The 14,234-nt window shown below is 37.5% G+C and overlaps 1 protein-coding gene across 1 annotated transcript in view; it reads left to right on the top strand.

Moving 5' to 3' along the window:
- Nucleotides 1-13,946, top strand: part of p3h1 (prolyl 3-hydroxylase 1) — a 29,784-nt gene extending 15,838 nt beyond the window's left edge. The window contains exons 8-15 of the mRNA XM_087274213.1: nucleotides 3,294-3,415; nucleotides 6,485-6,642; nucleotides 8,044-8,136; nucleotides 8,500-8,638; nucleotides 9,517-9,607; nucleotides 9,688-9,763; nucleotides 11,801-11,941; nucleotides 13,272-13,946. Coding sequence (XP_087130339.1) covers nucleotides 3,294-3,415; nucleotides 6,485-6,642; nucleotides 8,044-8,136; nucleotides 8,500-8,638; nucleotides 9,517-9,607; nucleotides 9,688-9,763; nucleotides 11,801-11,941; nucleotides 13,272-13,727 — 1,276 coding nt within the window. The 3' untranslated portion in view covers nucleotides 13,728-13,946. The remainder of the gene's footprint in view (nucleotides 1-3,293; nucleotides 3,416-6,484; nucleotides 6,643-8,043; nucleotides 8,137-8,499; nucleotides 8,639-9,516; nucleotides 9,608-9,687; nucleotides 9,764-11,800; nucleotides 11,942-13,271) is intronic.
- Nucleotides 13,947-14,234: the final 288 nt, after the last annotated feature.

The raw sequence follows: 14,234 nt of genomic DNA, 5'->3' as shown, positions 1-14,234 counted from the left end.
GGAGAAATTAGAATGGTTGTGCCAGACTGAGTTTGGTTTCTTTCAAGGTTTTTTTATCTTCACTCGCCTATCGGTGAAGTTTTTTTTCCCTCTCCGCTGTCGCCTCTAGCTTGCATGGTTTGGGATCAGTAGAGCTACCCCTCGATGAATTTGCTCTTCAGTGTTTGGACTCTCAGTAATGATTTTAAACTACACTGAACTTAAACACTAAAAACTGAACTACTCTGTTCCAATTTACCTTGGCCATTTATGTAGAGCTGCTTTGACACAATCTACATTGTAAAAGCGCTATACAAATAAAGCTGAATTGAATTGAATGCTGTCAGTGGGCACCTTCTTTCGGATGAGATGTTAAACCGAGGTCCTGACTCTCTGTGGTCATTAAAAATCCCATAGCACTTCTTATAAAGAGTAGGGGTGTAGCCCCGGTGTCCTGATCAAATTCCCTCTATCAGCCCTTACCCATCATGACCCCACCCCCCCCCCCCAATCATCCCCATGCAACGAATTGGTGCTGTCACTGTCTCTCCACTCCACCTATAGCTGGCGTGTGGTGAGCGCACTGACGCCGTTGTCTTGTGGCTGCCGTCGTATCATCCAAGTGGATGCTTCACAATGGTGATAGAGTGGGGAGATCCCCCTCGTGATACTGAAGCGTTTTGGGTGTATGGCCATACACAATAAATGCGCTATACAAATACTTACTTTAATAAGCTCAGAGTGATTGGACAGCTGACTTAGTGCATTGTGATTGGCCAAACACCTCAAATGTTTGTTATAAACACAACACCTTTTACTATAATCACAACTACAACTCTATTTACTAAAGCCTTGTTTTCTATCGCTTTTAATTATGGTAACGTTAAATTGTGGCGCGTTTGTGGAAGTCATAGTCACAGGCTTGGGTCAGTGTATTTTAGGAGTATATACAGTTGAAATCAGAATTATTCAACCCAGGCTCATTCTGGAAACGTAGTCCCGTGGACGTTTCTGGAGACCGTGAAATATGTCCCGGGAGGTGCATATTTTTGCAGTTTTTGTGAATCTACGAGAGGCCGCTGTGTGCTTTTTCTTATCTCAAATGTCTCTCGCGAGTGCCGTTCGAGCCCGAGCTGTTTTCATGTAAACCCACCAGAGGCCGCTGTTGAACGACCGTCTGTCTGACTGACTGAATGGCTAATCAACTGACCCACCCTACTCCTTCCCTAAACGCAACCAATTTTACCCGCCCACCCACCCGCTTACTTCCCTTAACTCTACCAACAATTTACAAAGGCTGTCCAGAATAGGAAAACCCCTCGTCTGATTTTGACCGCGTTTTCGGATTTTACCACATTTTCACCCTGTTATGAACTTGCTCACTTTATTTTTTGGATTCTGTTTTTGTCTTACTTGATTTCTGGAACCGCTCTTTCCCGGACTTGAACCCGGTCGTCATCGTCAGCTCCTCTCTGCGTCTCAAGTCCACCAACGTACACGGCGAGCTAACTGGACAAACTGGTTGTGGAGTGAAAGCCCTCCACACATAGATAAGCGGTCAGCCAGTGAGCGTAAAAAGGCCCTGTAGCGTTCGCTTAAAAAATGTAACGCTGCCATACGTACCTCCGGCTACATAATTCGCGGCCTTCAGAAACATCCACTGGACTGAGTTTTCAGAATGAGTTCTCCTGTATATTCTTTTCCCAAGTGAAGTTTCAAAAGCTAATTTCGAGAGGAGCATGGCCACTCATCTACACTCATAAGCTAGCCAATTAGATTGATCCAGGCTGTTTCTTAATTCCAAGAACGCAGAGAACGGACTTGTGTTCTTTTGGAGACCGGTCTTGCCAGGTGTCCTCGGAAGAACGAACTCAGGAGACCGCGAGGGCAGAAAATGCGTCCTTTGAGAAATGGGATGCTGCGTTCTTCCTGATGGTCACATGACCTTCACGCGTTTTAAATGGAAATTATTTAAACATTACAGCACTCATACTTTGAAATATATTATAAATAAAATTATTATAAATATATACTTTGCATAAAAACATTATAAATATACTCTGCACAATATAAATAAAACACATTTTAATTCGAATTTCAGCAAACAAACAACCCTTAATGTGTTTATTCCTTTATTAAGATATTCATGTTAATGTTTACTTTCACCGTTTCATTTAGGGAAACTCCAGAGGTAAATAAGTCATATCTCTGAACTTTAATAATACATCTAAATCAAATGCTGCGCTTCCCACCTCCAGTCGCAATGACTTCTGGGACTTCCAGAGTGAGTTCGGTGCTCAAGTCTGCATCAGTGCGTCCTCGACATCAAGATCACATCCGGGAAGTTTCACGGGTCCTCTGTACTTGCGGTCTTGAGTATTGGAACTGAACTTAGGCAGCTGATGATGATGTTGCACGAGAACATGAGAATGCAAGACCGCTGAAGAACGCATATTGAGAAACAGCCCCAAACTCACTATAAGTAGCCTAGTTAGAACTTTTCCCTTATTTTCGTTTTTCCGAAGAAACCCCCATCCACCCCTTTTCCTCGTTTACCATGGGGAGCTCTCGAGAACCACCTGATCTCGTACTCCCCTCACATGCTCTATGGACCAGGCGGGAGCCCTGGGCTCAACTATCTCCGAGCTCAGGGTTCTCTTCCGGGACAGCATGCCAAACCCGCTAACTTGCTAACAAGTTGTCAAACAATATCTAAGTGTGAACTCTTGAAATTCTGTTTAACGAAGAGAAGAGCACATTTCTAAACATAACAGTTTTAATAACTCATGTCTAATGACTGATTTATTTTATCTTTGCCATGATGACAGTAAATAATATTTGACAAAATATTTTCAAAATGCTAATATTCAGCTTAAAATGACATTTAAAGGCTTAACTGGGTTAAATAGGCAGGTCATTGTATAACGATGGTTTGTTCTGCAGATAATCAAAGAAAAATATTGCTTAAGCGGGCTAATTATTTTTAGCTTAAAATGGCTTTAATAAAATTAAAAACTTCTTCTATTTTAGCTTTAATACAACCGACTTTGCAGTTTTTCTTTAAAGCCGACTTCCTCCAGAAGAAAAAAATAATATCAGACATACTGTGAAAAATGTCTTGCTCTGTTGATCATCATCCTGGAAATATTTGAAAAGAAAATACAAAATCACAGGAGGGGCTAATAATTTTGATTTTAACTCTATATAGAATATATAGAATAAATCCCTTTCGTTGGAGACACAGAAATGTGTAACTCACTAATGGAAAAGGAAGTCTCTTCACTTCAAGTTCATATTTTCTGTTGTATTTGCAGGGTGGACAAAGAAACAGCGGCGAGGATTACTGAGGAGATCGGTAACCTGATGAAAGAGATAGAGACACTGGTGGAAGAAAAGAGCAAAGAGTCATCAGACATCGTCAAGGTTGTGAAAGATGGTAGGATGGAGGGATAATTCACCCCAAATTTAAATGTACTCACCCGAGTGTTTTTAATATTGAACACAGAAGAAGATATTTTGCAGAATGTTGCAAACTGCTATTGACAAAATGGCTCATGGTTTCCAACATTCTTTAAAATGTCTTCTTTTTGTGTTCAACACAGGTTTGAAAGCAGTGGAAGGGAAAGTAAATGAGGAGGAAGTTTACATATTTGTGTGAACTATGCCTTTAAAGCCCCAATATATTAAAAACACATTTTTTGTTCTATGTTCAAGGGTAAAAAAAAGAAAAAAAACTAACCTAAAACAGTCCAATTCTTTTTATATTTTGACCAGATTTTCTACAAAATTAAAAATTTTTCATTCATTCATTTTCTTGTCGGCTTAGTCCCTTTATTAATCCGGGGTTACAACAGCCGAATAAACCGCCAACTTATCCAACAAGTTTTTTACGCAGCGGATGCCCTTCCAGCCACAACCCATCTCTGGGAAACATCCACACACACACATACACTACGGACAATTTAGCCTACCCAATTCACCTGTACCACATGTCTTTGGACTGTGGGGGAAACTGAAGCACCTGGAGGAAACCCACGCGAACGCAGGATGCTTCGCCCTTAATTTTTGCTTGAAGTAATTTAAGGAGCTTTTCTACTCAATGGTATGGCACATTATAGGGATTTTCCTCTTGTTTTCATAACTACTACCTGTTTTTTTTTGTAGCACCTTGTGTGAGGTTCAAACCACTAAAACGTAAGGTTTACACACTGCTGGTCACTGATTTGCCAGAGAGAATTGTCACCAACATTGGATTTGCTACATGAGACACCAAACCTGCTATATTTAAATTGTCTGCTGAAACCACTGTTGTATTATATTCCACTGTATTTTTTTTTTACCACCGCAAGAAAAAACTGAAATAGCAACATCGTGGTCAATAGAAGAGGTCCGTACGCAGGGGCGCAACTGCACATTTACTGATGGGTATCAGGCTTCAACTTTTGCGCGCACCTCCTCAATCCAATTATATTTTATAACAGGCAAGTGACAGTGCCATAATATTTCCATCAATAAGTTAAAGATGTTTTTTCCTCATCAACATGCTTCTAACGAATACATTTTGCAGTTCTGAACACAGCTGAAATAATTTGAAGCAGTAAAAGGTTAATTACATTAAGCCTATTAAGTAGCAAAGTATTACATCTTGTCCCACCACATATTTCTTCTCAATTAAATTTTCCTCGGTAAATGATTATAAAACAAACAGACAAACTGCCTGAAATGTTCTATTTTATTAAAATGTTATGGGCAAACTTTGTTCTTAGCCAAAATCAAAATAGTTTTGAGCAAAAGTAGTTACCAAAAGGCCTGATTAATCAATATAATACATAATAAATTCATAAAAACTTGTATATGGTTTTAAAAATGGGGGGAGGGGAGAACTTTTTATATATTTTATATTTTTTATATAATATATATTATATATTATATATTTATATAATATATATAATATCTATATATATATATATATATATATATATATATATATATATATATATACTTATTTTAAATATTTAAAACTTTTAATATGGATAATTTCAAAAATAGTTTTGGCACAATGTGTGGTGCCCCTATTTTCCCCCTTTTTTCCGCCACTGTTCGTACATTCCTCTTCTTGATAGCTGAGTAGCGGATAAAGTAAGGGGATAGTACGGCCCAAAATAAAAAAACGAGGAAGTTATGGCAGTAGAGGCGATGCAATTATAGCAATAATCTCAAGGCTGTATTATACTCACAGCTGCAAGTTTGCTTGGGACGTCATTGTGGTGTTGGCGGGGGTTTTGTCTTTGGGTGTGTGCAAACACATTTCGGCTGGTGGAGCCCACAACTTTTTTTTAAAAACTTTGTGCAAGGTTCCACTTTCGAAGATCCATGATTTGGAGCTGAGTCTTGGGTTATTATGCATGTGACAACACCATTAGAAATCAAAATCAACAGCCCGATATTGAGTCCATTAGGTTTCTTTTGAGGTTTTGAGTGAAAACAACGCATATATTTCATGCACAGGTTGTCAATAGCTTTTTAAGTAATTTATTATATTTATTTATAAGTACGCAGTTAGCTTGACTATATAAAATATAGCCTAAGTTACTCATTTCCCCAACTGTACTTCAAAATTATCCACAACTTATTCGTTTTATACACACTGTAAAAAATTAATTAATTAAATTTACGGTAAAAAAACAGCAGCTGTGGTTGCCAGTATTTTACCATTTAAAATACGAACAAAACGTAAAAGTAATTTCTTGTTTTTACAGTAAACTACCGTATTTCATTAATTTATAGATGTAATATGTCTGCATTTTGAATAACTAACCATCTACACATCTTTTGCTACACAGATAGACACGTTAACACAGCCATATGCAGGTGATGATGAGAAAGTTATATTGAGCCAATGCTCATTACAAACAACTTTTCCCACAAGCAGAAAAGAGTATCAGCGTAAAGAAGGTGCTCAGTGTCATTCACACAGCTACTAAACACCAGTATGGTAACACGCATAAAATGAAAGTCATGAAATAAACATTGTTTATCAACAATAGATGTTACATAATTCTCTAATGTACATAATTGATGGGGAAACAACTAAAAAGATCCATAATAATGTCAACAAAAAGCATAAAAAGTGTTGTGCTATGCAGGGAATTCTTGGAAAGTCAGTTTACAGTTATTCGCCGTATATATTAAGGAAATATACTGTTAACCAGGTTATGGATTTTTAATGTAGTACAGTTTTTTACCGTTGAAATCACTGCCATTTTTTCACAGTGTTTAGGTGAATGCATTCGGTTAGCCACTCCTCTCTCTGACGTATTCTTCACTACTTTTTCATCATCACCTTTTCACCATGACTCACACTACTGAACCAGGCGAAAGTATAAATCAGCCTTTACCCACTTTGAGCGTTGCTAAGTGAGCAGGACCACACCGTACCATCCAGTAGAAAAGTGGCTTTAAATCCAATTCTGCATTCAATGATATAAAATCTGTGTTGTTTCAGAAATCAAACCAGCTGCTGCTCCAGATACTGCCAGCAAACTCCCATCTGATGACATCACCATAACCATGACCTCCGAGGTTCTGAGCGGTTCACATCGAGTTGTCCTAGATGGAGTAACCACATCTGATGAGTGTCAGGAACTTCATCAAATCACCACTGTATGATCACACATTTCTTTTAGTGCTGTCAAATGATTAATCACAATCAATCAGATAAAAAATATAAATTTGTGTTTACATAATATAAAATAAATATATTTATTAGGGATGCAACAATAGAGTTAGCCCACGGTTCAATACATACCTCGGTTTTTTAACACTGTTTTCGGTTTGGTTCTCATGGCTTGACACGTGTTTTTTTTTATTCTATATTTTTTTTTATTTTTTATTTTTTTATTCTATAGGCAATAGGAACAGTAAGAGTACAAACTGGGAAACACATAAAATCCTACATTTTGAAAATTAACATACATGTGAAGTTAATAAAGATGAATTGGCCATTTCAAATAAACATATTTGTACTAAAGTAAACATAAATAAACCATCTTAATTATCTCTGTGCTGAAAAAATGCGAGACGGTAGTCTGTAACGCAGATCGAGTGCTTTTATAAGATGACAAAAGCCCACATCTCCCATCACCAAAAACGGCTGCAAATCTTTAGCAATAAACACCCGCGCTACCTTTCTTATTTTATGTGTCTCTCGGAACCAGTTGGGTATGTTTGCTTGAAAGATTCAGCGAGGGATTGTTGCTATTTGGAGGACTTTATTACCTTCTCTGCTATCCTGCCTTCAGACAGTGATATTGCTGGGTGATGGCGCTGCAGATGTGCAGTCATGGTTATACGTGTACAACAATGCTTGCACACAGTTATTTTTTGGTCACCGTTTTTTCTTTTATTGGCATTATACTTACCGGCAAAACCAAAATGTCCTCACACCGCAGATTTGAAAGACGCCGGCGCTTTCTCGTACTGTTGACTCACTTCGCCGGCGCTTCCTTGTACTGTTGCCTCAGCCTCACTTGACCGCCGCTCGCAATGTTAAAGTGCGGAATGATGGTCGAGCGCCCACTAACTTTAGAGCATAATGATTGGATATTTACTCACAGGGCGGAGATTCCTAATCTCAGCTCATTGATTTAGAGGCATACACAGTCAATTTGGGGAGATATAAAACACACATAAATTATTTAAACGCAAAACCGAGAAAAACACTATTCATAAGCGCATATTGAACCGTGGAGGTCGTACCGTCTGGTTCAATATTATATTGAGAACCGTGGCATCCCTAATATATATATATATATATATATATATATACATATATATATATATATATATATATATATATATATATATATATATATATATATATATATACATACTTTATGTAAACTTAAATTTTGACTTTCTATGCAAATGATTGTGATTAATCAATAAATATATCTGTTTAATAAATCTGCTTTGTTCAAATGCACCAGTATTTATTACCTATATTCACTAAGAAATGGATAAAAATATTGTGCACTATATTAACCGAGCTGCACATTATTGCAGACAGCAGCTCTTCAAGATGCTTTTAAAGCAGTGCCATCCCCTCATTCAGCGAGTGAGATGTTTCAGGACGTCCCAGTTCTTAAAGCTCTGCAGGTAAGACATGCATTAATACAGGGAATTCAAAGCCTGTTTAATGTACTAGTGTGAATAATATTTTAGTAAAACATTTGTTATGGTTTTTATTAAACTTTGTAAACGTCATTAACAAGCGCAACTTCGGATATTAATGATGCATTAGTTCATGTTGAATTATAATTAATAAATGCTTCACAAGATTATTCAAACTTAGTTAATGTTAGTAAATACACTGACTAACATTAACTAAAGGATCATTATTCTAAAGTGTTATCGAACTTTGTTTGAAGTATACGGGGCATACTTTGATGTTGATTTTTAATAGAGTATATTGCATTTTATTCCACATTGAAATGTTTTTCTGTTCTTTATGTTCAACAGGAGGGTCTAATTCCTACAAAAAGTGCACATTTGCTGTCCAATCTAGGTGAGAAGGTCCGTAAGGTTCTTGAATCCTACTTCGCTCTGGAATCACCGCTCTATTTCTCCAGCTCAAACCTGGTCTGCAGATCTGCCACTGGTAAACTGACTTTTTAAGTCACATGCACACTATTTTACCATTCTAAACTTACATTTAGCTCTTAAAGGTCCTGTGAAGTGCTTTTATATTCAGTGTTTAACATAACGTCAACTGAAACATGAAGAGAGGGTGGGATATAGACAACACAGCCTCATTGCGGATACGTACACAGGTCTACATTTCTCGCGACATCGAAATATGTCTGCTCACAGTTTTTGTTTTTGCAAATCCACCAGAGGCGCTGTTGATGCTTTTTGATAACCTTAAATTTCTCTCGTGTTTCCTCTTCTCGCGGAAATCCACCGGAGGCCGCAGTATTCACTTCAGCCGGCCAAGCCATCTGTCGATTGACTGACTGACTGACCGACTGACTCACTGACAGACATACCCACTCACCCCTATCCCTAACCCCAACCAATAGTGTTTTCAAAAGCAATCTAAAAAAAGAAGTCGTCACGGCCATTTATTTATTTTATTTTATTTGCTTTTGTTGTACCTGGTTTCTGGAACTGTTCTTTGCCGGACTCAAACCCTGTCATCACGGTCAAATCCACTCCGCATTCCAAGTTCACTGACATAACCGGCGAGCTACTGGGCAATCTATCAACACCAGAAAAGCCATCCACATGCTGGTATCGTGAAAAGAAACAGAAGCCGTCGGCGGCGTCATACCGCCCCGTATCGTTCATTTTAAAAACAAAATGCAGCCAAACATACCTCTGGCTACATAATTTACACTCTCTTGAAATGTAGACATGGGAACAAATTCACGATGAGCCTGTGTTGTACACAGAGTAGCTCCAATAGTGCCAATAGTGTGTGTGTGTGTTTTAATTATTATTATTGTATTATCATTATATTTTTCTCTTTTTATACAGAAAAACAGGAGGCCAGTGCAGACTGTCTGCTTATTTCCGAGCTCAACGAATGTATCAAAGTGCTGTCAACAAACACCAATCAAGGCTACAGGTTTGCTGTTTTAAACCTGTACAGCTTTACGGTCATTTGGTTCAAAATGTTTTAACTGATACATTCTGTTTGCTTCTTAGTGCCATTTTGTACCTCAATGATGATTTTGAAGGAGGAGATTTTATCTTCACCGAGTCGGATGGCAAAGCTGTCTCTGTAAGAATTATTAAATCATTTGCAGAACTTTTTATCAAATTAATAAACTGCTAGAAGGACTAAACTGAAATAAGTAATGAAATCAAGGCGGCACAATGGCTTAGCGGTTAGCACTGTCACCTCATAGCAAGAAGGTGGCTGGTTCCAGTCTCAGCTGGGCCAGTTTCTCTGTGGGGTTTGCATGTTCTCCCCGTGTTGGGGTTTCCTCCAGGTGTCCCGGTTTCCCCCACAATCCAAAGACATGCTCTATAGAGTAATTGGGTAAACAAAATTGGCCAGTGTGTGTGTGAATGTGAAAGTGTATCTGTGTTTCCCAGTACTGGGTTGTGGCTTTACGCTGCGTAAAGCATATGCCGGAATAGTTGGTGGTTCATTTCATTCTATTAGGCATAATAAATGCCTAAATTGCAAGAACAATATTTAGATTTCTGGGTTTATCTTGCCATTTTAATGTTTTTTTTTCTCCCTTAAAAGTGTGAAAGTTTATAGGCTTTCTTGTAATTCTTAATTTATTTCTCACAATTTGTATTTTTCTACTTTTTGTTTCAGAAATGTGAAATATTTGTAATCTCAAAATGTGTGTTTAAAAATTTAAACTGTGAGATATTAACAATTTTGAACAAAAGAGGCCAGCCAAAAATACCTTGGTATAAATGTGTATTAGCAAGAAAAAAAGTCAGAAATAATCATCGAGATATAAACTCACAATTGCAGGAAATGTATTTAAAATAGTGAGAGAAGAAGTCACACTTGCCTTTCGACATTTTTTTCCATGCCCAGTGGTGAATAGAGTACTTAAAAACATACTCAAGTAAAAGTACCATTACTTGCCTAAAAATGTTGTGCAGGTATAGTAAAAGTATCTGTTGTAAATATTACCCAAAGTATGAGTAAAAAGTAGCCCTTTCTAAAGTACTTAAGAGTACTAAGTATTGAGTATTACACTTTTAAAAGCTGATACGTTTACATGTAATTTGTGCATATGTGTAAACGTAACATACTGTAGTGCACCTAGTGATTGCCCAGCAGGCACAAAACGTCATTAGACGTTAATATTAGGTCAGATTAGGTTGTGATGTCAGGTGACCAAAATTCAATGTCTAGCCAGCGTCTAAGAACAACGTTATTTTGATGTCCAATAATGACGTTGATATTCGGTTGATTTTAGGTTGTGTTGGAAAGTGACCAAAATCCAACGTCGAGCCAACATCTTAAACCAACGTCATATTGAATGTCAAATACTGATATTTATTCATCAGGTATGTCAACCAATGTCCAACATCTGATAGACATCATAGTGGTAACATTCACACAACGTCAAGCTGTAAAATCATTCGTTGTTGATATTTGGTTGGTTTTAGGTTGGACGTTAACGTTGGCCTGACATCAACCCAATTTTCATTCCCAAATGAATTGCAACGTCCCCATGACGTTAGGGTACAACGTCAATCTGGCGTCATGATGATGTCTTGTGTCTGCTGGATGTTTAAGGCCATTTTGGTCATCATAAAGTAAACATCCGTCATCTTCTCATCAGTGATATGCATCTAAACCATCTTTAGGTCACTGTGTGTAAAGATTTTGAACATCTTCTTTGACACTTTTAATGCTTCCAAACAGTTTGCTGGAATTATAAATCACAAAATATCTTGAGGTAGATTATTATGATACAACTTACCTTCTATGTGTGGTTTGATTGGTCGGGAATCACAGAACTGATTTTTCTAATCCCTATAGACAGGAAAAAATAAGGTAGTGACTGCAGGTAGAAGGAAAATAGTGGTGTAAAAGTACCAATACTACACTAAAAATGTACTCAATGGAAAGTAAAAGTACACATTTTTAAACTACTTAGTAAATTCCAATTCCTGAGAAAAAACTACTCAATTACAGTCATTTGAGTATTTGCATTGTTATTTTACTCCACTGTCCATACGAGATACAAGCTTCCTGTGATTATTTGTGTCATGATGATGTCTTTGAAATATGCTGATGTGGCATTAATCTTTTTTTTTTCATACATTACCGTCTCTTCAGGCCGCAGTGAAGCCTCAGTGTGGTCGAGTGGTGGGCTTCAGAGCCGGACAGGAGAATCTTCATGGGGTCTCAGCGGTAACTAAAGGCCAGAGGTGTGCTGTAGTGCTTCACTTCACTCTGGATCCTCAGCACAGTCAGGAGGCAAGTCTAACTTTCCAGTTTTTGTTTGAAAGAAAAAGAAATTAAAAGAATAAGGTGATAAAACAGGAAATACTGTCAAAGTTACGTCAGCACAACTTAAAGGGCCATAACCCCCCTCCCAGTCTTAGCAGGGTGTTTTCACACCTCTAATTTGAAAAAAGTCAGGAAAGTAGGTGAGTCCAGCTCTGTTTAGGTGGGAGTGTGGGGGGAGGGAAAGAGGGAAGGTTTTGCATAAAAATAGGAGTTTAGTTTTGAGTACGAGCTGATTTTCACTGAGGTTTTCATGGGTATCAGTAATGGAATTATTTGCCAAATTATTAATTTGTGGACTTTAACTGCAGTTTGGCACTTTCACTTTCATTCAGGAACATTTCATGCATGCCTCCATGAGAATCAAGATATTTGATGCAAGGAACTGCTGGAAGTGTGTAGTTTTTAAGGGAATGTTTGATACTGCACACTGTATGGGAGAAAAAACGCTCTGCTTTTCTATGGAGCTAATAATATGTCAAAACAATCTGAAATTAAATTGTGTATAATTTGAATTATTGTCTATTGTATTTTAATAAATTTGAATTTTTATATGCTGTTAAAATTGTTTCATAACTATTCAACACCTGAAATTAAGGACAACTGATTTTTTCTAGGCTGATTTTTTTTTTATATAGACATAGTTTCAAACTTCTGATTTTTTGTGTTCTGAATTTATCGACTGCAGATATCCATTTTGTAAAAACACATTTTCAAATTTTCAAGATGAAGAAATTCAGAACATCAAATTTAACATCCTAAAATTCTAAACCAGAAATTTAGATGGTTTTCCCATAGATGGGTTGCGGCTGGAAGGGCATCCGCTGCGTAAAAACTTGCTGGATAAGTTGGCAGTTCATTCTCCTGTGGCGACCCCGGATTAATAAAGGGACTAAGCCGACAAGAAAATGAATGAATGAAATTTAGATGGTAAAATTCCGATTCAGAAGAAAGTAGGTCAGGGGTGATCAACAGGGTAGAGTAGACGATCAGTAGAATGTACCCATGTGATCATGGGGAGAACATGCAAACTCCACACAGAAATGCCAACTGACCCAGCCATGGCTTTAACCAACAACATTCTTGCTGTCAGGTAACACTGCGCCACCATGTCACCAAGAACTCAAGTTACTAAAATTAAAACAAGAAAAAAACAGCAAAGCAAAATACTGAAACTACAAATTTAATTTTTTTAAATCTCATAAAGTTGAGAATTAAATAAATAATCCAAAACTTGAATTAGTCTCTTATTTTTCTTAATCTTTAATTTTCTAAACTGTCTGCATTGTTGTGTCCACAGGAGCGTTCACAGACTGAAGAACTTCTGAAAAAGCTTTCGAGCCCAGTTGAAGTCGACATCCAGAAAACGGCGACGGACAGTCAAGAGAAACCCTCCGAACCCAAAGGAACAATTCCTGCCGAAACAACAGAGAAAGACAAAAGCAAAGCGACTGATGACAACACAGCTGAGACAAAAACAGACAATAAAGCTAGCAAGAAAAGCGAAAAACCAAAGGCCAAAACAACAAAAAAGACATCAAAAGCAGAAACCCAAACAAAAGCTAAAGCAGACAAAACAAAAACCTCAACAGCGGAGAAAAAGAAAACAAAACCAGCCAGCAAGACAAAACCTGTAACGACAGACAAAAAGGAGAAACCGCCCGGCAAGAAAACAGCTGCAAATGACAAGAAAACCAAACCAAAAGCCACAGAAGCGAAAGACTCCAAAGCTGAAAAACACAACGATGAGTTATGAGCCTCATGCAGAAGAGATTTGTTTTTCATTTTTTGATTTTATTTTTATGTGATGGAGCAGTTCTGCAATTTTTGTACATTTTTGTTTTTAAAGACTTAAAGCCACAGGAGAATTATGGGTGACAATCAAGTTTGGCATTCTCAGGACATTTCAATTACAATTGCCACTTCACATTCCCATAACAATTCCTGAATAAAAGTGATGTGTTTTTAAATTAAAGCATTATCGAGCCATATCAGTGTTTCTTGACAGTGTGAAACTAACATTCACAATGCTGAGATGCTGTGGGATGTAAATATGAACACTGTGATTGACCATTTCACTATTAGAATTTAGTATGGAGGGTGATCGGGGCCAAAAGTGTGTTAACTTCTGTTAATTCAGTTGCACTTCATTAAAGTGTACACATTGTAATGTTTATTTATAAACTAATTTCGAGAGAAGCACACGCTTACGATTGATTGCAGCTTGTCCCTCATTAGATAACGCACCATTCACCAATCAGAA

The sequence above is a fragment of the Danio rerio genome, chromosome 11, assembly GCF_052040795.2.
Source record: "Danio rerio strain M-AB ecotype USA chromosome 11, GRCz13ab, whole genome shotgun sequence".
Classification (NCBI taxonomy): Eukaryota; Metazoa; Chordata; class Actinopteri; order Cypriniformes; family Danionidae; genus Danio; species Danio rerio.
This window is presented reverse-complemented; position numbering and strand designations above follow the sequence as displayed.